The sequence below is a fragment of the Coturnix japonica genome, chromosome 17 (genome assembly GCF_001577835.2).
Source record: "Coturnix japonica isolate 7356 chromosome 17, Coturnix japonica 2.1, whole genome shotgun sequence".
Taxonomy (NCBI): domain Eukaryota; kingdom Metazoa; phylum Chordata; class Aves; order Galliformes; family Phasianidae; genus Coturnix; species Coturnix japonica.
Window position 1 is genome coordinate 8,853,975 of NC_029532.1, and position 23,709 is coordinate 8,877,683.

General features: G+C 38.0%; 1 protein-coding gene, 1 long non-coding RNA gene and 1 pseudogene across 10 annotated transcripts in view; all 3 read left to right on the forward strand.

The window, feature by feature from the left end:
- Positions 1–6,706, forward strand: part of RALGPS1 (Ral GEF with PH domain and SH3 binding motif 1) — a 91,775-nt gene extending 85,069 nt beyond the window's left edge. For 7 of the 9 annotated variants that reach the window (XM_015879390.1, XM_015879397.1, XM_015879396.1 and 4 more), the window contains 3 exons: positions 3–95; positions 271–376; positions 1,385–6,706. In XM_015879390.1, the coding sequence (XP_015734876.1) occupies positions 3–95; positions 271–376; positions 1,385–1,686 (501 nt within the window). In that variant the 3' untranslated portion in view covers positions 1,687–6,706. The remainder of the gene's footprint in view (positions 1–2; positions 96–270; positions 377–1,384) is intronic. The other 2 variants (XM_015879399.1, XM_032448045.1) reach the window with 2 other exon arrangements.
- Positions 6,707–10,801: 4,095 nt separating this feature from the next.
- LOC107321930 lies at positions 10,802–16,631 on the forward strand (annotated as a pseudogene).
- Positions 16,632–19,006: 2,375 nt separating this feature from the next.
- On the forward strand, positions 19,007–23,703 carry LOC116654178. Its single transcript, XR_004309107.1, has 3 exons — positions 19,007–19,415; positions 21,903–21,985; positions 23,342–23,703. It is a non-coding gene; the product is annotated as an uncharacterized LOC116654178 (long non-coding RNA).
- The last annotated feature ends 6 nt before the right edge of the window (positions 23,704–23,709 follow it).

A 23,709-nucleotide genomic window follows, 5' to 3' on the forward strand; every position in this document is an offset into this window, starting at 1 on the left:
AGCTCTCTTCATGGACTAGATACTGGATTATGCTTTCAGGATCAAATCTTCTGTACTTTGGAGCAAAATCTTTAAGAGGCAATGAAAGAAAACATGTAAGGTTTAAATTTGTTCTAAAAGCAATCTGCATATTAATAGACAGATCCGAAAAGGTATTTTAAGTGTACTTCCTGTTCTTCAAGGGTCAGCAATATGGCTGCACAAGTACTACAACAAAAAATGAATCTTCAGTGTATTCTTAGCTGTGACATACTCTTCTGTCTTTTGCAGTACAAGTCTACACCTAGTAAAAAGATCTCCATCGTGGGCTGGATGGTGGCTCTGCCTGATGACCCTGAACATCCTGATATTTTCCAGCTAAATAACCCTGACAAAGGTAAATTTTGCAGGATGAATATTCTCTGAATTATATTTCTGTGATAGAAAGTATAGTTATTTAACTATTTGGTGAGTTTATCAGTTACAGGACTTATGATGATACTCATTTGAAAGACTGAAGAGAGATTTTCAAGGGAGGGTTCAAATTAAGGTGAACATACTTCTACAATATTGTGCAGTCCCTACCTCTGTGGTGCCTACAGGTGTATTGCTGCATCTTGACAGTAACTGGAAGATTTGTGGATACTGCCTGACCAATGAGAGATGTCTGCATGTGGCTGAATAGCTTTCTTTAAATTGGCCAATATCACATCTTGACTTGCAGTGGGGAAAATTACATGATTATGAAAATTCTTCAGACATCAAGCCATTTACCTAAAAAGCCTTTTGAATGAAGAATGAAGAATACTTCATTACTTTTTAAAATTTAATTTTCAACTTCCATAATTCTTCCAACTTGACCCACCTTTAAAAAAAAGATCAGAAAGACACAAAATATTTTGGTTTTTGAATGCTTACATAAAGAATTTTGAGTCTTCTTTCACTTCTCATGTGATCAGCTTCAGTTCTGGACAAGTGCATCTCTTGGTTGTTGAATGAAATGTGTGATATATTTCATAGCATCATACAAGATGTCAAAGCATGAAGGAAGCACTTGGTATGACACTGAAGAAAACTTTGTTCACAAATATCAAAAAAAGAAGATTGGCAGTAACTACAGCAGTCTTAATGAGAATAGTACCAGAAATAAACATTAACTGGTGTTTTTGGTAGCTGCAGTTTGTCCTCTTCCTATACCCTGCTCTTAGCTTTGCAGAACGTGTATGTTCTCATGCTGCTTTCACGCAAGGATTATGAAATGGGCTTTTTTGTATGAGCACTATGCTTCTCAAATGCAAATTCAGCAGCTTACTTCAGGACTTGTGCTTCTGCACAGGAATCAAAATCCACTGAAGCAGTATGTCTGTCTGCAAATTCAGAGCCCTTGATTCTCTTATTTTTATAGGTAATGTTTACAAGTTCCAGACTGGTTCAAGATTTCATGCAATATTATGGCATAAGCATTTGGATGATGCGTGCAGAAGCAACAAGCCTCAGGTAAGACTAGGAAACTGTCTCCACTGGCTTTTACGTATTTTGCAGAAAACCTTTAAGGGGAGATACTTCTTTCAAATCTGCGTGCACATACAGTCCTGTGGGGACAAGTCATTTTGTACACTGATACGGATTTTCAGTAGGAGGAATAAAAGATATTTGAAACTACTGAGTACCCACTTGAAATCAAGATTAGTACCAATCTACCTATAAGTTTGGAGACGTTAACGGTGTACAACGTCTGAAATAGCTTCTTCAAGCACTAATGTAGCCCTATCTTTACTACACAAGGGGCTTAATCATGAACAAAGAAGGTAGCCAACATACTGAAAATTAAACTGATGACTGGGCTTATAAATACATTGAAGAGAATGTCCTATGTAATGCTTTCTGTCCTGTCTGTCCTTTATATAGCAGCTTCATTTTTTAGGGGGAAAAAAAAAAAAAAAAAAAAAAAAGTTCATTCTGGAAAGGTTTCCAGAGGCTTATATTAATAGGATGCTCGGCTACACAGGACATGTAACAGGACACAGCTCAAAAATCTTATTTACGCATACATGCACATTCTATGCGTACTAATAACTTCTTACAATACTCCGACTGGATTTGGTCCACAAGGAGAAAAATCATTTGTGTCTTTTATCTTTTTTTTCAGTTATGGGGTTAGGTCTCTTTTGGATTTGTTTGAGACTGATGACACTTTCTCATTGAATGATGTATTATTGTCTCACTGGATTTAGGTTACATATCAGGGCAGTTTTTCACTCCAAGGTGCTGACACACTGTAAAGGGCTGCACAGACTGGTTGTGAATGCCCCATCCCTGGAGGTTTTCAAGGCCAGGTTGTACATAGCCCTGGGCAACATGACCTGGTGCCTGATTTAGTGGTTGCAACTCTCCCCACAGCAGGAGTGTTGGAACTAAGATAATCTTTGAGGTCCCTTGCAACCCAAGCCATTCTGTAATTCTATGATTTTGTAGCTTTACAATGCTGTAATATGCTGAGGAGCAATATACTGCTGAATAATGTACATTCTCTTCCAGGCACCTGCTAATCTAATGTCATTTGAATAATTTGCTCTTACCTGATGTGACTTCAAGTGCCAAACTGAAGAAACAAGCTATTGTTCTTGGAGGAAGAGGAGAAAATAATAGTTTTCCTGATGTAAGCCAGCCGCAACTACTTCAGCACTTTTCTGTGTAACTTGAAAGTGATTCTGACACAGCTTTTAAAAGCAGAAAGTGAATGTTGTCCTTAGAACCAGATAGAGTCTCATGCACTGAGTGGACGTAGACCAGTTAGAGGGACACAAGATTAATCCTGACTCCTGCAGGATTCTAGAGTTTTCAGCTTTCTGTGGTCACAGACTGCCTCTGAACTGATGTTTGACCACAAACTAAGCATCATATCTTCTGCCTCCCCTTTTTTAAATTACTCTTTTTATTGTTAAGCTGCTTCGTGTGACTGAAGAACATTTGGCCCATGTTGGGTTTCAGTTCTTTATAGTGCACAAAATAATTGACAGTGTTAACTTGCTGCAGAGTGTCAATTAGGATAGAAAATTGTGGAACAACGTTTTTATAACATGAGTGCACTGAGTTGCTTTGCAATGTGGCTGCCTCAGATTTTGTATCAAATCTCTGGATGATTCTTTTCAAATTTGAGCTATATGGTAAAAATGTATTTTGGCACAGAGCACTTATTTTTATTTGGTTATGTTATTCTGGAATACCTTGACAATGAATTTAAGGTATATGGTTTTAAATCTATTTGTGTTAAAGGTCTTTTTTTGTTCTCTAACTGGCCATATAACTGTTACAGTTTGATTTTTGTTTGTCTGTTTGTTTGCTTTTTAAATCTGAATGTTGGTCATCATAAAGGGAACTGCTCTTCCTTGTTAAAGGGCAGCAAGTAATCAGGTTGTACAATACACAGTGCCCTGACTCCTCAGAATGGTTCCATAACATTATTTGCTGTACTGTCTTTCTGTTGATGACTCAGCCTTGCTCAATTCCAGTACATGATGCACCTTTATGGCATACAGTCATGGTTCTGCATTTCCAAAATCATGTTGGCGTTGAAAGCTAGGCAAGACTGTCTGGTAGTGCAACAATTACATAGAAGCCTATACATTTATGCCCACAGAATTAAAAAGGGAAAAGCAACAACAACAACCAGCCTTCTCATTATCTGAGCCTTTTCCTGTACAGGAACTCTTCCTACATTCATAGCTGTATCCCTGCTGTGCCATAGCACAAACGTAGTCACAGTTCTTTTCTATTCTCATGATAAGTTCCATGCTTTTCTGGTTAAAAACTCTTCTGCTGTAATAATGTCTAATTAAACCTTGTTAATTGTAGGAAGAGGAAAATCTTCTATGTTTCCTAGGACTGCAGGGAGGAGAAATTTGCAAGCCAAGATCTAGATTACAGACCATGAAAAATCGGAAGTCAGTTTCAATAGACAGAGCCTATATTAGAACAGTCCTGCTTATATTAGTGGTATTTGTTCTGTGGCCTTTTGTAATTTTCTGAATTTTTATTTTGAAACTTCTCTAACGATGGTCCGTATTGTTGAATGGAGGTCAACTGTAGTTTTTGTGTTATTTTGAGTGTTTGTCCTGAGAATGAAGCCTAAAGCATACCACATTTTCAAAAATAGTACAGATCCTGACAGCTCCTGTGAGTAGGTCCTGGGACGTGAAAATTAATGTAAAGTTGACAGATATTCTTTGATGACACATGATTTGTGTTATAAAAACAAACAAACAAACAAGATGTATTTACATTTTTTTTCTCCTTGCTTGTTAAAATAATACAGTAGTGGACCAAGAAAAACACAAGTGTCTGTGAAGGCAGGACATCCAGTGCTGCTAATGTAAAATGTAAAAGCTTTTAAATGTGGCGAATCAGTAAATCAATTAAAAATGTTATAATACATCATTGGAATTATTCTGCACCTGTGTACTTCAGTGATTTGTTATCAGCAAGAATATTCATAAGGACACAGGTTACATGGGTTGTGATTTTACTGCGTATGCTACCTATCGCCATGTGTGTTGTATGCTTTTAGCACTGATATGGTTTGAACCATATGCAGTTTTGTCACTACTTTAGATCACACTTAGACCCTTAAAGCTGGGGAAAACTTCTCAATACTTGTGCAGACACAATTTCTGTTAAAAGGGTTGCTGGAACACTGCCATAGCAGAAACATCCCTGCATTACTGGTTTAAATGTGAGCTTCCAAAAACTACCCCAGAGGAAATTGGTTCTTTCTTTTAAATCGTGTTTAAATGAATTCTCTCTTACATTTGCAAAATAAGGCTTATTTATTTCTCTGATTATGGAACACTAAAATTCTTGTAAAATAACAAAATAAACCAAATGCTTCTGTTCTGCATCAGCATGCATTTGGCCATCACGAGCAAATAACTTGTCTGAGATCATGTCAAAAAAGTCACAGAAAGTTTATTGAAAGAACAGTTAAAATATTGCCCAATATACATTTTAGGTGGACTAGCAAATAAATACCTAGTAAATAAGGTATTGTCTACTCAAGTGAAATCTTAACTGCAAACTTCAAGAACAGTGACCAAAAAACAACGGTGCATGTAAACTTTTATATTTATGTTACTTTATTAGTGGCCCTTGATCCTTAAAAGGGAATATCCTGATCTGTCTTAAGTGTAAGTTAAATTCAAAATGGAGCACTTATTGGCACAAAGCATATGCATTAGAAGCATGTAAACAACCACTCATTTCTCATTTCTGGTGTGATGTAGTGGAAGACAACACCAGTGACATATTGTCCAGTGTACTGCAGTTGAGATAAACTAGTGGATGTTGTGGCAGCTTTCAGTTACGTCTGACACAGCTCCCTTGGAAAAAGGAAAGATTGCCTGTACACATTTGGAACTTAGTACTGTTTTAGGCTTTAAGTGTCTCAAAAGCATTGTATATGTTACTGTAAAATTCCTCAAAAATATACTTTTACTCAAAATTATGTGCCATAGAGCGTTTTGCCCAAGTTAGAAAAGGATTGATTTTCACTTCTTTTAAAGCAGATTCCTAACTAAAAACATAATGTCTTTGACAGAAAGGTTCCAAAATAGTGTGCTGTGAATGGATGGAAGCACTTCTGAATGATTATTGCACCCATTTATTTATCAGATATATCTATATATCTGAACATATGTATAAATATATATATGTTAACTGGAGAAACAAAATCCTTCAAAAAATAATCCTACTCGAAACCTTGGAATTTGGAAGTGTGTCAGAAGAGCCTGGAAAGTGAAAAAGTTTATGGAAGGGAAGTGAACATAGCAGATAGATAATGCACAATAGTCATCTTTTCAGTATAGCACAATTGGGAAATCACTGTACAATATAAATTAATAAATCAGAGTAATGAAGAAGTGTAATAATATTGTTAAAATATCTTGATCCAATATTAGATGAGTTTATGTTTATTAAATAGCTTGTAGCTACTGGTTAGAGGGTTTTTGTTGTCATTTGGTACCACTTCCTCTTATCAGGTACTTTTACTGTCAGTTGAAAGCTGTTGTTGGTACACAGCATATTGCAGATAAGTACTGGTGAATACAGCAGTGTTTTCTTGAAATATAAGAAACCGTGCAACCATCAAAAAGAAAGTAGTAGTTGTACAGAAATACATGTTATCTCAGAATGACCGTTCCCAGAATTGTGAAGATATAAAATGTTTAGGCAATATTATTCCCTTATTTATCTGTATTGTCAGTGTCAGTAAGTGCCAAAATACATGTTTGTCCAAATAGCACTAAAACGAGGCAGTAGTTTTCAAATTGCAACTTGTCATATTATAGTCTAAACAAATTTCAACATTTTGGCTTGTTTGGGGTGAAAACTGTTGCACTATTTTTGGCTGTATTTTCCGGCAGTCCACTGCATGCCATTTGTGTAAGAATTATTTCTACAATTCTTGTGAAATGTCTCCCCTGTAATAACCACTAAACTCTAGCATTGGAATCTGGGTTTTTGGCAAAGTATTTTGTTACCTCAGTCTTGTATCGATTTGCTGTATTTTTCAGCTTGTTACATTGATAATGTTTGTTTCATTGATTAAATAATGTAAAAAAAGAAAAAACAAAACAAAAGGTTGTTTACTTTGGAAGTAATTGCAATTGGTTGTAAATTCAAAGATGTGTGAAGTGTGTATGCCATTATCAATAAAATAGTTTGAAAAAGAGCAGTAGAGGTACAGAAGGAACTTTTCATCTCAAAGACAGCAAGCACATTTTATGTGTGAATTCATAGTAATGCAGTCAAACAGACTATAGGGCACAGTATGTAGCCATTCAGTAGTATAAATCTGGATCTTCTGAAAATTCCACCAAGTTTACATCTGTCTTAAGTGGGATTTGGAAAGTTCAAAGTAGAGGCAAACCTACTGTATTATTTTTTCAAAGAAAAGTATTTTATCAAAACCTAATATGCATATTGATTTGGATAGCAAAATAAATTCCTTTGCATCTAAATTTAAATGTTATTTGGACACTTGGTTTCTCATCTCCTGCCTGCTGAAACCAGTAGGAAAAAATATTTCATCCACCAATAAAACTATCTGCTCTACATTACGCTGTTTATTAGCTTAGGTATAAATAATAAACATAATAGTATCTTCTGATTTAAAATCTGTTTTTTCCTTTCTCATTTCAGTGATGAGATCAGTGTTCTCTCAGAACCTTTAAACACAGAGCTCTAATAAGGAAAGCCAAACAATGAAATACTCAGCAGAACTTTGTTTTGGAAGAAAAGATTACAATGGAAATGTTTGCCAATGCCCATCCTTTTTTCGTAATTTCTCTTATTATAAGCACCATTTTTACCATTTTTACATTTGAGGTTAATAAGCTTTGCATTATAATTGGCAAGTAGGGTGCTTTTACTTCTGCAGAATAATTGTTTTATTGCCTGAGAAACTGAGAGATAAATGACATGACCAGATGGGAAGGTGAGAGCAAAACAAGACCCAAAATGCAAAAAAAGGTAGCTGCTTTCAGAGCTGAAAAAGAAAGCACACATCCCGTTCCTGAAGTTGACTCATTTTCCTGTTCTCTCCCAGAAACAGGAAGACTTTTTCAAGACTTTACTACTTTGTAGTTCTGGAAATTACTTGGATCTGCACAATTTTCTTTCAGGCCCCTATCCATATTATAAATATTTTATGAAGTAAGCACTGCTTAATCTCTTTACATCTACCAAGTGGTCCATTTCACTGATTGCATTGGTTTCAATGGAAAAAGGAAATTGATTGGAATTCTCCTCCCAATAGACAACAGGATGGTCACACAGGAAAGGAAAATCATCACTCATTACATTCCAGAGGGTCATTATTATTGTTACAGAGGTAAATTTCAGGGATGAGGACTGTGTTCTGTGTTGGAATGTTTCACTGTAATGCTACATGCTTCTGCCCTAGCAAACCAAAGATGAGTACTGAAGTGCTCATAAAGTACCCATTATTTCCAGGCCTCTTATGTTGTAGACCAAGAGAAAAAACAAAGTGGTTATTAATAAATTCATTCCTATTGCAAATGTCTGGTATCAAAAGTGCGTAAGTGAAGACACAGTTAAACTGTGTTTTGTTTTGTTTTTTGAAGTTAGTAACATGGTGTTTCTGTAGCTGTTATCTATTAATGTTTATCAAATTCTGGACATATGTCAGACTTCTCTTTAGAATGCAAAGAAAAATGAAAGTTAGTCAAAACATACACGTCTCAGCAGATCTCAGGTGTGAAAGTAAGCCAGGTAAGAGTATTAGGAAGGATGAAAACTATTTTACATCAACCAAAACGTAGCTGTAAAAGAGGAAAGTGCAGATAGTAATGAATTGAAGGAAGTAGCCTTTGTATTGCTGAACTTCGTCAGCAGATTTGCTCTTACTGCCAGAAATCAACTTTTTGTCTTTAAGGAAGTGTAGATATTGTTCCAAGTGGGCATTTGCTTCCAGTGATCCGTGCTTCAGGTTTGAAAGTATGCTGTAGCTGAACATGAAGCAAACAAGATCAGGAAACAAACATTCATTCCAGTGTTTGTATTGATAAAATTCTATGCAATTTTGCAGAAGAAGGAGAATGTAGACAATGGCTAGAGAAGTTATTTTACCCACGATTTGTTCATCAAATCACCTTAATAAAATGCTCACTTTAATTCTTGATGCATGGGAACACACTAGAGCTCTGGATACACTAGCAACTAGCTAGTGTAGTTGCTACAGTATGATTGAATGCGAAGTTGCTGGATACACTAGCAACTATCTGTAGCCAGATGCTTAAATTTTCCCGTAATACAAAATACTGATGTGAACTTGTCTGACACAAATTTGTTTGCTTTGTGATTTCTCCGGTGCTACCTGCCACCTTTTCCACCTTTCCATTGCTGTACTCAGGCTGAATGATGCACCCAGGACGTTGCTGAGAAACAAAGTGACTGAGGTATCGGTCCACCTCAGGCCTTGCTCAGGCAGATAGTGACCATAGTACTGGCTCAAACTGACTGCTGGAGGAGCTGATGGACAGACATCTTGTTCTACAGCTGAGGGACAATTATGTGTCAGAAAACATGACTACAGGTCTATCATCCAGTATATAGTGAGTAGCTCAGGAGCTACTCAAGCTTTCCTGCACAGCAGCCAGCTGCACAATAGGATCTCCCCTGGAGCAGGGATGCCTCTCAAGGTTACACTTGCACAGAGACCCCTCACAGACTGCCATCAAGACACCTTACAGATCCTCAGTAAGTGACGGTTAAGTTTTGTGAACTTCACTAAGATTCTGTCTTAGATTGACTGTACACTTTATGTCCCTTAGACATAAAACATTGACCAGCCTCTGAGACTAGGAATGGGTCCTGTCCAGTCACACCTGGGCTCCTATCCTCCATGGTTTAAGAAGTTTAGAGAGGAAGGGGGTCCACTCTGAACCTTGTTAATCAGCAGGAGGGACTCCTCAATAAAGGTGTTCAACCCTCTATGCAGTAAATGATCAAGTGCATCCAAGTCTTAGTCTTGCTAAGTTACTGTCTTATTTACAATCAAGTATTGTAAATTACAATTTTATATCAATAATTATATTGCTGATTCTCTTCTAGGAGTGACATGTATAATGCCATCAACCACAAAGTCATAGTCTTTCACAGGGCAAAAGAAGACTAAAAATGGAAAGAGAGATAAGGGACGGTCAGTCTATTTAGAAAATGTAGCCACCAAGGAAAGCTGTGTCAGAGAAGAGTAACACATTGGTACCAAAGTGCAGTTCACAATGGGCTCATTCCTTCTGCCATTTATGCAAAGCCACAGCTGATCAGACTGAAACATTCCTCTTTCTGGCTCCTGTTCTTCCTTCATTTTATTAATAACCTGTCAACAGGATAGGGGCCAGGAAAAGAGACCTAGAATGGAGAGTTTACTGAAGAAACCAGAGGTGAAAGTTAGGTATGGAAGTTTGGAGTCACATTTATTAGGTGACATAGTTCCTTTAGAGAAGGGGAAAAGGACTTCGAGCATGAGCACAAGCCATCAGGAAAAACCATGGTGACCTGGGGAAATTCATGCAGCACTGATGTTGTAGTATAGTTTCATGAAAGTGTGACATCTTGAAGGCAAAATATGTTTTTCTCTGTTTTGTTTTGTTTTGTTTTGTTTTTGTGTGTGTGTGTTGGTGTGGGGCTTTTTGTTGTTGCTGGTTTTTTTTGTTTGTTTGTTTTGGTTTTTTTGTTTGGCATTTTTGCTGATATTTAAGTACCTGGCCTATACAATGAGATCTTTAATTGAGCTATAGCTCAATTAAAAAGGAAATATTTAAAGCATTTTATCAAGGCTGTGGAAGCTCTAAAGTAAAGTAGGCTTATGCATTTTGCTGCAAACAATTTTTTTTCCTATGTTTTCCCACCCAGGCGACTCCTCCCATTGAGTTATTTATGTTAACTGCTATTATAACTCCACTAGGCAACCCAGTGTTCGTTCAGAGTTACATCCACCCTCTCTTTCAGACACCCATCATAGACTGAGGTACAGTATGATTGAATGCGAAGTTTTATTTTCTGGTCCAACAACTGTGCACACAATTGCTGTGCTTGGTTTTATGTCAATATTTGTTTCAGAGATCATTCTTAACAGAGAACTAAGTTTACCAGGAAGTTCTCTGTAAAGCACAATATGTTGTGTAAGATCAACTGCTGAAACACACTAGATTATGTTTGATGTCATGGAGACCATTTAAATGGTGATCTAGATAAATCTTCAAGAATATATACACAAATATTGTCCAGTGAAGAAAACGATCATCTTTCATTTTTCCTGTCTGAGAGGCTAGGAGCTGTAAGCATCAGCTGAAGAACATCTCAGTCAAAGCTGTTAAACTGCGAAAATAACAACAGAAAGGAAACTATTTTGCAGAACAGGAAGTTACGAAGTCACGAGACTTCCTGTGAACTATCAGAAGCATAATTGCAGAGGAAACAGATGCTAGGTGACAAGAGAGGTTGCAAGGTCTCTCATTTCAAAGGGATCATAAGGCAGAAATCAGGCTGAAGCACTGAAAAGTGCGAGACAAAGAGGCATGGAATTGTAAGTAATTGTAAGTACCCTACTGTTTGATTTCTCGTATGTTCAGGAGGGCACAAATTCGTGTGTTCTGGTGAAGAACCACCAAGACTGCACCTAACAACCATTAACAATTCTCCTCCTTATGTAACAGCTAAAAAATGCTGAGGCTTACTCTAATTATTTCAGGAAAAATAGGTGTTTGTGTTCTAGAAAGCTCCAGTAAGAAAGCTGTAAAACCAGTCTCTTACTGTTTTGTTAGAAGTTTACTCAGTGATCTCTTGAGGTCCTTTCCAAACCCCGCAATTCTGTGAGATGTCGTATTTAAATGTTGCCTTTCGGTTTCCTTTTAGCACCACAGCTGGTATTAAGCAAAACAGACAGGGAGGATTCAGACTTGAAAATGTATTTTAAAAATCATCTTTTAAGCAGGTGGGATATTTTTCAGTTTCAGAACAATCAGTTGTTTTTTCAGTAACTATAAGAGACTACAGTGAAATCAGATGCAAAGAAATAGTGACCATTTTCTCATAATTGGAATGTAATCTTATGTTAACTGAGACTTCAGCAGCACAATCTCATTTGAAAGAAAAGATAATACACAGCACATCAGCAAGTGTATCTTAAAAGTTCTGTGTGCAAAGTCTTGTTTCAGAATGACAGTGGTTATTTCTGTTCAAAAATGATTTCTGTAGCAACAGCTGAGAAAAATATATTAGTTTTTAAAATATCATTAGTTAGAAAGACATAAAAGTTTACATTTTTAGTCACCTAGTTCATTAGACTATGGCTAACATTTGTAGCCTGTGGATTCCAAAGAGCTGCCGCATGTTTGAAACCAAAATTGTATTTCATACTCAAGGAATTGATGCTTTCTCTTTCTTGGAGGATTTGTGTATCAGTTAATCTTCCTGAGAACAGGACAAAATTAAAGACAAATACAAACAGTACTGGAAGTCACTGGTAGTTTCCAAACACAACACAATTATTCAAGGAGGTTGCGATAGGTTATTTATACAGTTCTTTAATGTATCTGATTCCTTCATGCAAGAGAAGGAGCTTATTTGTTCCTTTATATTCTCTATCTGTAACGTTTTGTTCACAGTCACTATTCATGCCCTAGAAGTATTCTGGTTTTTACTAGGAGGGTTGGTTTAGTTTAGTTTTGTTCTGTTTTCTGAAATAAGTGGATGGTAACACTCTTAGCGTGCTAAAACTACTAACTTCAAGTAGAGGCTGACTCCTGCTTGTTCTAAAAATAGGCTGTTGGTTTGAATTTTAACTTGCTCAAATAAGTGATATGTGCATACAAATTGTGTGAAGAGAAAGCATATAAAATTTTTTATTGCATGGAGTTGAAAATGGACAAAAGGTCACCTTGCCAAGAAGACATGAGGTGCAAAGGAATGAATGTTTTCTGTAATTTCCTGCTTTTTTGTAATTTGCACATAAAAACTAAAATGGCAACTTTTGTGCAGTGAGATGTACAGGAATTATTCTATTTTTACTAGAATTATGTATTTTTATTAGAATAATGATTAGACTACTAGTCTAAAAGTCTCAGTATTCTAAAAGTAAGAGCAAGTAGATGAGAGCACTTGCCTGTAGTTGATTTAAACATTTGGGTATTGCAGGAAGAGACCAGTAAGTTTTTTTATTTTTCAATGAAATTTCTGTGTAAATTTCCCAAGACTTACTTAGCAGGAAATTTTTAAGGCATGGAGCTGCCTGATGTGAGAATGACAGTTGAAAACTTGGCACCAGAACAGTGTATGATTTTTGCAGTGAACATCTCTAGCAAAAATAATAATAATGATGATAATGATGATGATGATGATGATAATAATAATAATAATAATAATAATAAATCTTGATAGACATTAAGAGTGAGGAATGTTATCAGGGTTTTGTTTCATCTCACTTCATAGCAAGTAAGTAAATTGTCTCCCCAGAAGAGTAATGAAATTCAGACCAGTGTTCTCTGATTTTCTCAATCACTTTATCATTTTCTTGGATGGAAAGAAAAGTTCGGAGTCATAACCTGCTCAACTTTTAGAGCTTAATTGAATTTTCTGTCCTTTGTTGTTGTTACATGCATCTCAGCCTTCAGACCAACTCCATTCTCTGCAAAAAGCACTGTTGATTGATTGCTCCCAGAACGCTGACAGCTAAATCCCACCGCCAAAGTGTAAAAACCAAAACATGCTCCAAGGCCTATAACTTGGACAGACTCTTTTTCCATGTCACTGTTGGCTTCTTTTTCTTTAATGTTTTCTTATCTTTCTGAAGTTTTCTGTGGCCATTTTTTTTTATCTCACTTCACAGTTATGAAAAAAGCTTCAATCCAAAATATTCTTTTTTTTAATGGACAGCGAGTTAGTAATTGCATGTGGTTTACAGTGCAACAGTAGCAGTAAGTATTTGAAAAGCTGAAACAAATTCATTAGCAGTTGATGATGCAACCCTACTTTCCTATATATTGTCAGCTGCTTAATGCAAATATTACTTCTAGGGTCCTGCTTAACTGCTAGTGAAACAAAATGTGTATCTGAAATTTGGAGGTTAATTGAGGAGACAATATTTAAAGTGTTTGCACAGACTAAGAAAAAAATGTGCATAACCAAGTAACTTTAACTTAGTATATTAGAAAAATATATTCTATGTTTGTAGTGTGGTGTTAAAATCGATTAATACCACTGCACAAAGGAGGAAACAGAGATTACATTTAATTTTAACTTTAGAGAATAGGTCATTGTATGTGTTCTAAAGTAATTCTTACTTTTGGACAGGAAAATTTAAACAAATAAAAAATAACATGTGAACAGCATCTTGGATTTTCAAATTATACCAGATAGCAATGCTTTCATCACATTCGTTAAAGAACTCTGAAGTTAGAATAAAGCTGCAAGTAAAGTGGCAATACTGTGACTAAATGGAAAGCAGTCATTTATATATTCATTTGAAATTGAATGTATACAGGAGGATGGAATGCATACAAATTATGGCCCTCTGATGTTAACTGTACTGATGTGTGGTTGTGAAGTGTCACATTATCACTCTCTGACGGCCACTCATAGAATAAGTCAAGTTTTTGTTTTCTTTCAGTTTGCCTTCCATCTGCCTGATGGTTTAAGCAGGTATAAAGCCAAGCTGTGAACATATAGTGAAAAATCCCTACTCTGTAGAATGCTTTGGGAATCTTAGAGAACCTGTGTTGCAATGGCAAGGTTAAAAAGTTCTGTACTGTGCATAGCCCCAACAAAGGTCACAAAATCCAGACAAAGTACTTTTGGAATCAGCTACCAATTTAGAATTGTGATCTGTGTTTTCATCTTCTGGGGTAAAAGAAATTTACCTTTATAGTAATCATGGCCACCTGAATAAGGATAAAGGTCATTCTTTTTTTGAAGCTCTTTTCCTAGATATTGTTGAATACTGTAGCATCTCACAAGATTCTGAACACAAGACTCTGAAAATATTTTATTTGTGGCTTGGGAATCAGAACACTGACAGAGCAAGATTAGGGTTAGGGTTACCCAATTCGAAAGGATTCAGCTGGGATTTGTGTTTCACAGCACAACTTTAAAGGAAGAGGGGAAAAAACGGTTTTATATCTCTGAATACCAAATGATAAAGCATGTTAGTCTTCACAAATGCAAAACTTTTTCCAGGCCTCAAAATTAAGCAGATTACAGTCACTTTATTATATTCTATAGCAAAACAAGTATTCTATAGTGGAATAATTCATTTTATCCAAATGCAAAGTCTACATGAAAAGTCAGGTCTTCATATTGAGGTATCAAAAATATAACTGTTGTCCTTAGGACAATACAGTTCAGTGAAAGTAAAACATCTTCTTTTTGGCAAATCATTGAAAGTCTGATTTTGTTTTGTTTTAGTGAATGTGAATAGAAGATTGAGATGTAAAGGTCTGAGTCCCAAATTCTGAAATTCAGCAATGATACACTGTGGAAAAAGACATGTTTGTGCAGTTGTTGCAGGTATTGTAATTTTTGGAAGTATTTTAATCTGCTCCTGGAAAGGTCCTCAGCTACAAAATAGTATAACAAGAAAAATCTTTCCCCAAGCCAAAAATGTCATTCCAGTAGGTCAGACCTGCAGAGGAGAAGCTGCTAAAAATGTAATAACGCCATTAAAAGATAACAGGACTTTTATTATATCCCCATACTTTGATGACAGAGAAGGCAAAGTCACACGTGTGATTGGGATTGTTCACCATGAAGATGTCAAAGAACTGTACTGCTGGTTTTGTTGTCAGCCCCATGGGAAGATATATGTATCAAAAGCAAAAATAGATGTTCACTCAGACAGATTTGGATTCCCCTATGGTGCAGCAGATATAGTTTGCTTGGAACCCCAAAACTGTGATCCGACACATGTATCAATTCATCAGTCTCCAGATGGAGATATTGACCAGCTGTCCAGGTTTGAAATAAAAAATCGCAAAGCAGAGCCCTTCTCTGTTGACTTCACAGTGTGCATCTCTACCATGTTTGGGAATTACACAATGTCTTACAGTTTATACAGAGTATGGAAATGTACAGGATCCTTGGGGTACAGAAAGTGATGATCTACAAGAACAACTGCAGCCAGATGATGGAGAAAGTCCTGAAGTTTTATTTGGAAGAAGGAACTGTAGAGGTAATTCCCTGGCCAAATAAACTCATATCTCAAGGTTTCTTCTAAATGGCACTTTTCTATGGATGCAAAAGACATTGGCTACTATGGACAAATCACAGCTCTAAATGACTGTATATACCGCAACATGTGGAGGAGCAGGTTTGTGGTTCTTAATGATGCTGATGAAATAATTCTTCCCTGAAGCACTCGGACTGGAAAACAATGATGAGCAGCCTTCAGGAGCAGAACCCAGGAAGTGGTGTTTTCCTCTTTGAGAACCATATCTTCCCAACAACCGTATCCACTCCCATGTTCAACATATCAACTTGGAACACTGTTCCAGGCATTAACATACTACAGCATGTTCACAGAGAGCCCAGACAGGAAAAGAGGTTTTCAATCCCCAAGAAAATGATAGTTGATCCAAGAAAGGTGATTCAGACTTCAGTCCCACTCTGTCCTACAGGCTTATGGGACCAGTGTGAACGTTCCAATGGATGTTGCCCTAGTTTATCACTGTCGGGTGCCCCCTTCAAAGAAACCTTCCCAGAGAATCTCTCATCAGGGATACAACGTTGTGGAGATACAACTCATCGTTACTCATGAATGTTAACAGAGTTCTCTATCAGACAGTGCTGTAAGGTCAGAAGTGCAACTTTGTCTGCAAAAAAGCAAAAGTGGAGAGTTGCCTGTGTCCCAGGGAGGCATAGGATATCTTTAAAGATCACATTCAAATCTGTTGCTCGTGATGATTACATCTCACAGTGATCTGGGAGAACAGCCCCTGTATGTACTGACCAAATGTAAACGCATTCTGCCTGTGAACTATAGCAAGGTATCAGAATCATATTGTGGCTTGGGTTGGAAGGGATCCCAAGTCCCAACCCTCCTGCCACAGGCATGGCTACCAACATCTATATCTGGTACTAGACCAGGCTGCCCAGGGCCCCATCCAAGTTGTCTTGAACACCTCCACGGACTGAGCATCCACAGCCTCTCTTGGCAGCCTGTTCCAGCACCTCATCACTCCCTTGGTAAAGGACTTGCCCTTGACATCCAATCTAAAACTTACCTCCTTGAGCCTAAATGCATTCCCCCTTGTCCTATCACTACATACCTGAGTAAAAAGTTGATGTCTCATTTTTTGTAATCCCCTTTTAAGTACTGGAAGGCTCACAGCCTTCTGTCTTCAGGCTTAACAAGCACAGCCCCCTCAGCCTGTCTTCATAGGAGAGGTGCTCCAGCCCTCCAGTCATTTTTACGGCCCTCCTCCTCCTGTTGGACCCTCTCCAACAGCTCCACATCTTCCCTGAACTGGGGGCCCCACACCTGGTCACAGAACCCCAGATGGGGCCTCACAAGAGCAGAGTGCAGAGGGACAATCATCTCTCTGTCCCTACTGACCACCCCTCTTCTGATGGATCTCAGGACACCACTGGCATTCCATGCTGCAAGAGCATACTGCTGGCTCATGTTCAGTTTATCATCCACCAGGATCCCAAAGTCCTTCCCTGCAGGGCTGCCCTCAAGCAGTTTGCTATGATGAACCTCATTAAGTTCACACAGGCCCCTCAAGTTTGTTGTGGTTCCTCCGGATGATGTCCCTTCCTTCTAATGTGACAACCACACCACTCAGCTTAGTGTCCAAGGGAGCAATTTTCAAAATTGAAAAGAATTGTATTTGATCCATCCACTGTTCTGTAGGGGTGTTTGTGTATGTCTGGGAAGAGCCCAACAATGTTGTTACGTAACAGCAAAAAAGCTTACAAATCCAGTTTGTAATATACTTCTCAAGAGGGAGAGATCACTTTGGTGATGTAATATACATTGTTGGCTGTAAAAGTGTTCTAGCTAAGTTAAGAGTTTTAAGTACAGCAAGTAAATTTAGAGTTCTTGCAAGAGACATTTAATGCTATGTTCTCTGCAGCAATAAATCATGGAGTATTGAAAGGTAATCGGTCTACCAGAAGAAAACCAAAATGTATGGAGCTCAGCATTACAATTTAGTGTCGTAAATCCAGCATTGATGTAAGAACAGCAGCACAATGTTATTGCAGGAATGATTCAGCTACCAAGTGCTGTGTAATTTCCTGGTGTAAATGACTACATTTAATCGTTATGTAACGATCAAATTTCCCTTCACTTAAAATGTATTGGTGTTTGTTTCAGCAGTCTTGGATTGTTGTTTTTTTTTCTTTGTTTTGTTTGTTTGTTTTCCCGTTTATTTTTGGTTTCTGTGTTTCTCTATTTTACACAAGTTCATTACATATCTGACAGTCTATGGGGGGAAGTCCGCAGCCTCCAACACAATTTAGCTACACTGTGGTCTCAGCGGCACTTCGTGCACTATTTGCTCTTCGTCCCGCTATGCCGAAGAGTGTTTCCCCTTCCACGGCCGCTGGATCGACGTGAGCGACCTCGTGCACTGCGCGCAGGGCTGTGCCGGCAGTTCGGTGGTCCCGTTCTGCTCCTGGATGGGGTCGCTCCGCCTCGCTCTCCTTTCTAGGCTTCCTGCTCCTGCCTGGGCTTCCCCGACGGCTTCGGAAACCTGCGCGGGCGGCTGCAGCGAAGGCGCTTCGCTTTGCAGCTGCTCCGAGGCGCGGCCGAGTGCCTGGCCGCGGCCTGGCTGGCTCCTGGGGGCCACACCAGCCCGAGCCGTCACTCTGTAACTCAGCCCCGGGCGACGGGTGCACGGGAGCGGGGAAACCGCTCCGGACCGGTGGGGGTGAGTGCGCAGGAGCGAGAGCAACGCGGGTCCTTCTGGGGCCCGCAGGGTAGAGCACGTGGTTCCGCAGCCGCTCGCGGGACGTCCCGTGGCACTCGCGTCCCTCCTGCGGGTGCCACCGCCTTCCCCAGGTGCGAGTGACAGGTGGCAGGAGCGGGCGGCCCCGAATTTCCTCTCTCTGCTGCCGCGGAGGCCGTGGCGGAGCCAGCACAGAGGTACTCGGCGTGGCTGCTGCTGTTGGTGATACAGAGTTAGCTCCGGAGGGGCGTGAGGGGTCCCGCTCTGCTCGTATCCGCTCGAGCTTCCGACGGCGGCGTCGCCGCTGCAATGGGAATGGCGCAGTCGCGGGGCGGTGAACGTGGGGTGCGGAGGGGGGTTCGGTGCTGCCGGGGCGTTCGTCGGGCTGGGTCTGCCGCGCGGTAACGGCGTCTGTCCTTCGGTCCCTGTAACGTGCACCACTTGGAAAAGGGACTCACCAGGAGCGAGGTTTTTGTTTCTGTTAAAGAAGCAGCACGTAAGATGATAGACAGCCGTAGCGCTGCTTTGGGGATACTGATACTAACCTCTGAACGGTATGTTTTAGTTGTTTGATAATTGCAAAGGACAGTTTTATTTATTTGTTTTTAAATATCTCTCTGAATAAACTCCAAGTGTGGGAGTGTAATTTTACATTTAGAGAATGCTGCTCAGCAGCAGCGAAAACATTTTGTTCCCAACACTGTTCCAGTCACTGATCAGAAGCTTATTTGCTACAGTGAGGAAATCTGAGTCTCTTTCAGACAAAACTGATGCAAATAAAAGTTAAAGTAACAGTATTAAATGTTGTCATGAAACTTTTTGCTGTTTCTGTTCAGTGTTTACCAAGTCTAATTGTTTACAAAAGGAGAAATTGGTTGGTTTTGTTGTTCTTTTGTTTTGTTTTATAGCAGATGGTTTATGTGTGTACCAGAAGAGGTGTGACATGGGAAGGGTCACGTCACAAACTAAGTACGTGGCATTGCTCTCTGGCTTCTTTGTATTTAGAATAGAAATAGCCAGCTTAATTCTTGAAGAACAATATTTTATCAATAATTAAATACCATTAATTAAACAATTTAAACCTTCACAATTTATGCTTCTGCCTTTGATTCATATAAGAGAGACAGTGGCATTTCAAAAAGAAGCTGAACTATCAGCAGATAGTTTTAAAAAGAATGAAAATCTTGTTCAAAATGATGAAATGTTTGTTAATCCTTGGATTTTTTCTTTCAGTTTAAACACCAGTGTTTAGTGCTGTTGCTTTTTGGCAAAGCTGTAAAGCAGAGGAGAACAAATTCTCTTTACAACAAATAATAAATTAATGAGGCTCTTCACAAATTGTAGCCTTGTTTTAGTTAAATCCCAGATAAACCAAGTGTTAGGATGTGTAGTGTCACTGTGCTACTAATTCTAATGCTACTCATTGGAGTCTGAAGTTTTGTAGTTACCTCTGCCAACTGACCCTTTAGAATACATTTGTTTTGCCCTGACTCACCGTAAGGTTGGTAGGTATAGAAGTGAGGTGAGATTTATTTATATATATATATATATATATATATATATATATATGTAAATAAATAAACGATGTAGACTTTGTGAAGATACTGAAATGAGCAGCATAAAAGGTCTTCAGGTGTCTGAACACAAATTGAACTAATTATAATGGACAGACACGATGCCAAGGAGATATGGGGGAACATTAATAATGACCTGTGAATGAGTAAAATAAATTAGCACTTTGCCTCAGTTGCTAATTGTGGAGTGTATGGGAAAGATGAAAGAAGAGTAAATCTGAAAATAGGAAACATACTGTAAAGGTAAAAGCAGCACTCCATTTGAAGGCCAATGCTGAATAATTCCAATCCTAAAATTCTAAGATGACATAGTGAAGAACCAATGGCAGATGCTGAAAAAACGTGTTGTGGTAGTAGTGGTTGGGTGTGTAATAGGAAGTATATAAGTAGTTCATTCATTTATGAGAGGAAGAAAAGAGACTGAGATGTATGGGAGTTCCTAAATGCAGTCCTGATCACAGCCAGGGGTTAGAAATTTTTAGATGGACTGCAAGTGGAAAAAAAGAAAAAAGAAGAACAATAAGGAGAAATGAGATTAACTCAATGAACAAGTAATCTTTAATATGACCTTCAACATAGGAAAGCATGTTGTGTAACTATGGCTGGCTATGAGACTTGATCTGACGACAAGCTTGATTGCATCTGTCCAATGTGATGCATATGCAAAAAGTGTTAATCCTAGCATATATCTAAAATGAACTGTTCCAGTAACTGTAAGATTTTGTCACTGTCATTTACAAATATATTTCTGATCACCTGTGCTAGAGGTGAACCAAAACTTGGCCATTTGCACAAAAGCACCGGTCAGGAGAGTTTCTTATAAGATACTGGAATATCCTGTATTGTTTAATGAAAAAGTAACAAAAATGAAGACTGGAAGGAGATGTGACTGCAGTCCTTAAATGCAGGAGGGAGGAAGACAGGCTTTTTACTCTTAATAGTAATACTGAAGAACAAGGTGGTGAATCATGTTCTATTTGAATAGTAACTGGAATTAAAGAACAAAACCTGAATGAAGTATTAAAACAAAATAAACTCTTTTGAATATGCTGGCAGCTTATTTTTGAGGTTACTGTTTACCAAGTATGGTCTATAGTGAGGAAGTATGAAGATACTGTTCCTTCTTAATCTGACCTTGTGTATTTCCTGACTAGATTTCTCTGCTGTTAATCTCAGGAGACCAAAATTCATGAATCACATGTCAGGAGAAACATTCGTGTCATTTATGAAATAGCTGGGTATTTATTTTCTTCAACATTCAGTTTTCTGGGGTGTTTTGAGTTCTTTAATCTGCTGATTATCTTTGCTTCTGGAACCTGCTGTTGTTTTCAGATGTCTCTCACACTTCCTATTCAGAACCTGTAATTACTTACCATAATTAGGGTGATAGTATGTTGCTGAAAGAAAAACATATGTTACTGAAAAAAAGAACCACCAAAAATCTCCCCACAAATATATAGTATATTTTTAAAAATATTTTTAAGTATGCACATGAACTGCAGATTAACACAGGATTAAATTTCCGGAATGAAACTTAACCAAATAGCAATGAAACAAAACCCACCCAAGTGCCTAGTTTGATTTGCTCCGACAACTCCAACATTTCGTAATGTAGGTGAAATTGCTGGAAGGCAGCTATGCTCTTTGCTCAAGAGAAGTAAAACTCGTTTCTCTGGTAGGTGTGGTTATTATTATGCATATTGCAGAACACTAGCCATTTGAAACAGAAGGTGTTGGCAAGTGTCTTAGGTATTGTATTAGAATCGTTTTTCCTTCAATATTGTACTACATTGAACAATTCTTCCTGTTTATCTCAGAAAAAAAACCAAAAACAGAGACAGTTTACTTGGCTGTCTGCTTTAAAAGATGCTTTCTCTTTCAGATGTTCACTTTTTGAAACACGGTTGAAAAGATACCTTTCTGTTGTTCATTATTTATACCCAGCAAATGCAAGAGAAATAACAGGTAATAAATTAGTTTTGTATTTTTAATGGTGATATGTTGTGGTATTTCTTTAGGAAAAATTAATTAGCATGTAAGACTGAACAGTATGTTAAGTTATGACATAATCAAGCAGAAATGTTAAGTATGATTTCTGATGCTTCTGACAGCTCTTTTCTGAACTTTCTTTGTAGATATCAAAGGATGCTTGAAATAATATTCTTGGCAGGTGGGGCATTTTAAGGGTTGTTTTGTAAGCATGCTCTTCTCTGTGCTCCACATGATATTATGATGTGGAATACCAATAGCAAAAGTTACAAAACCATGACACAAATTGATCTAGCATCAATTTGATTAATATGGAACATGCTTCTTCCAGGAATCACTGTGGTAGATGTAGATCTTTGAAGAGAATTTCTTCCTCCTTAATTTTTATGGATGATATCTGAATTCCTAAATATGAGTTTGTAAAGAAAACTTTTTTTTCAGCTCCTCTGACAGGAATTACTGCTTGATTGTTCTATGGACTATGTTAACATATGTTAACAGCTGTTACCAAATGAGTGCTGCCAAGAACTTGGCCTTAAAGGTGCTCAGAAATGCCTCTGTTCCCATAGCAGTGGAAGTTCAAGTCCCCCATGCCATGCCAGACACAGTGCAAGTGTTAATACATTGTCAGGAGATACGGATTGCTGGCTGCAAGAACTTGAGGAAGCCTTCCCTCCAAGCCTTGTCTTGTGCAGTGCCAAGTAGGGTAGAGCTGATAACTAAGAAGTTAAGTTTTATACTACACCCCACCATATGTTTTCTTGAATTCTGCTGGATTGTACGAGCTGACCTTTTGCATGTATTGTCTCATCTGTACTGAAATGCAAGTTAGGGAATTAACACATTCGAGAGTATGTCTGGACTGTCTTGTGCAATAATCCCCAATTTGTACAGAAGTGTTTTTTTTTTTCTTTAAATGCTCTAATTCTGCATACATTTCATTTATTTGTCTGCCCCTGCATTTGTAGAGATCAGTTCACTTTAGTTTGTGTATCGTTTACATATACACTATTTAGAGAAAACATTATTTATTTTGCTTTAAATTTTACTCCCTGATCATTTAATCAAATGTTCTAAAGTAGTCATAATAATTAAAAAAAAAAATCCTTATTCTACTGGATATCGATCTCTGTCATAATAATTACACATATCTGACATATTAATTGTTACAGTGTCATCCATCCCATTACAAGCACTATGTATTTAATGCTTGTTTTTTCATGAAAGCACAGTAGCTGGATCTCTGATTGTGACTGCAGAGTGACAATGATGTTCCCTATGGCTTTTTTCTAAGTTTGCTTTATCTCTTACTGAACATGTTCTTTCCTACAGATGCAGCAGCGTAAACTGCCAGGACGAAGAGATCTGCGTCCATGTTTAGATAGAATCAAAATGTTGTGTGGTGGAAAAAAATCCTACTTTGCTGGTGCTGTGTGCATTATAATGCTAACATCAGTGGTCATGCTTTCTTATCTTAGATTACAGAGACTTATACACCTGCCTAAAATAGTACAAGAAGGAAGCAGGTGTAGAGGGGAAACTGCAAAAAGCACAATAACGCCGTTAAAAGATAACAGGACTTTTATTATATCCCCATACTTTGATGACAGAGAAGGCGAAGTCACACGTGTGATTGGGATTGTTCACCATGAAGATGTCAAAGAACTGTACTGCTGGTTTTGTTGTCAGCCCCATGGGAA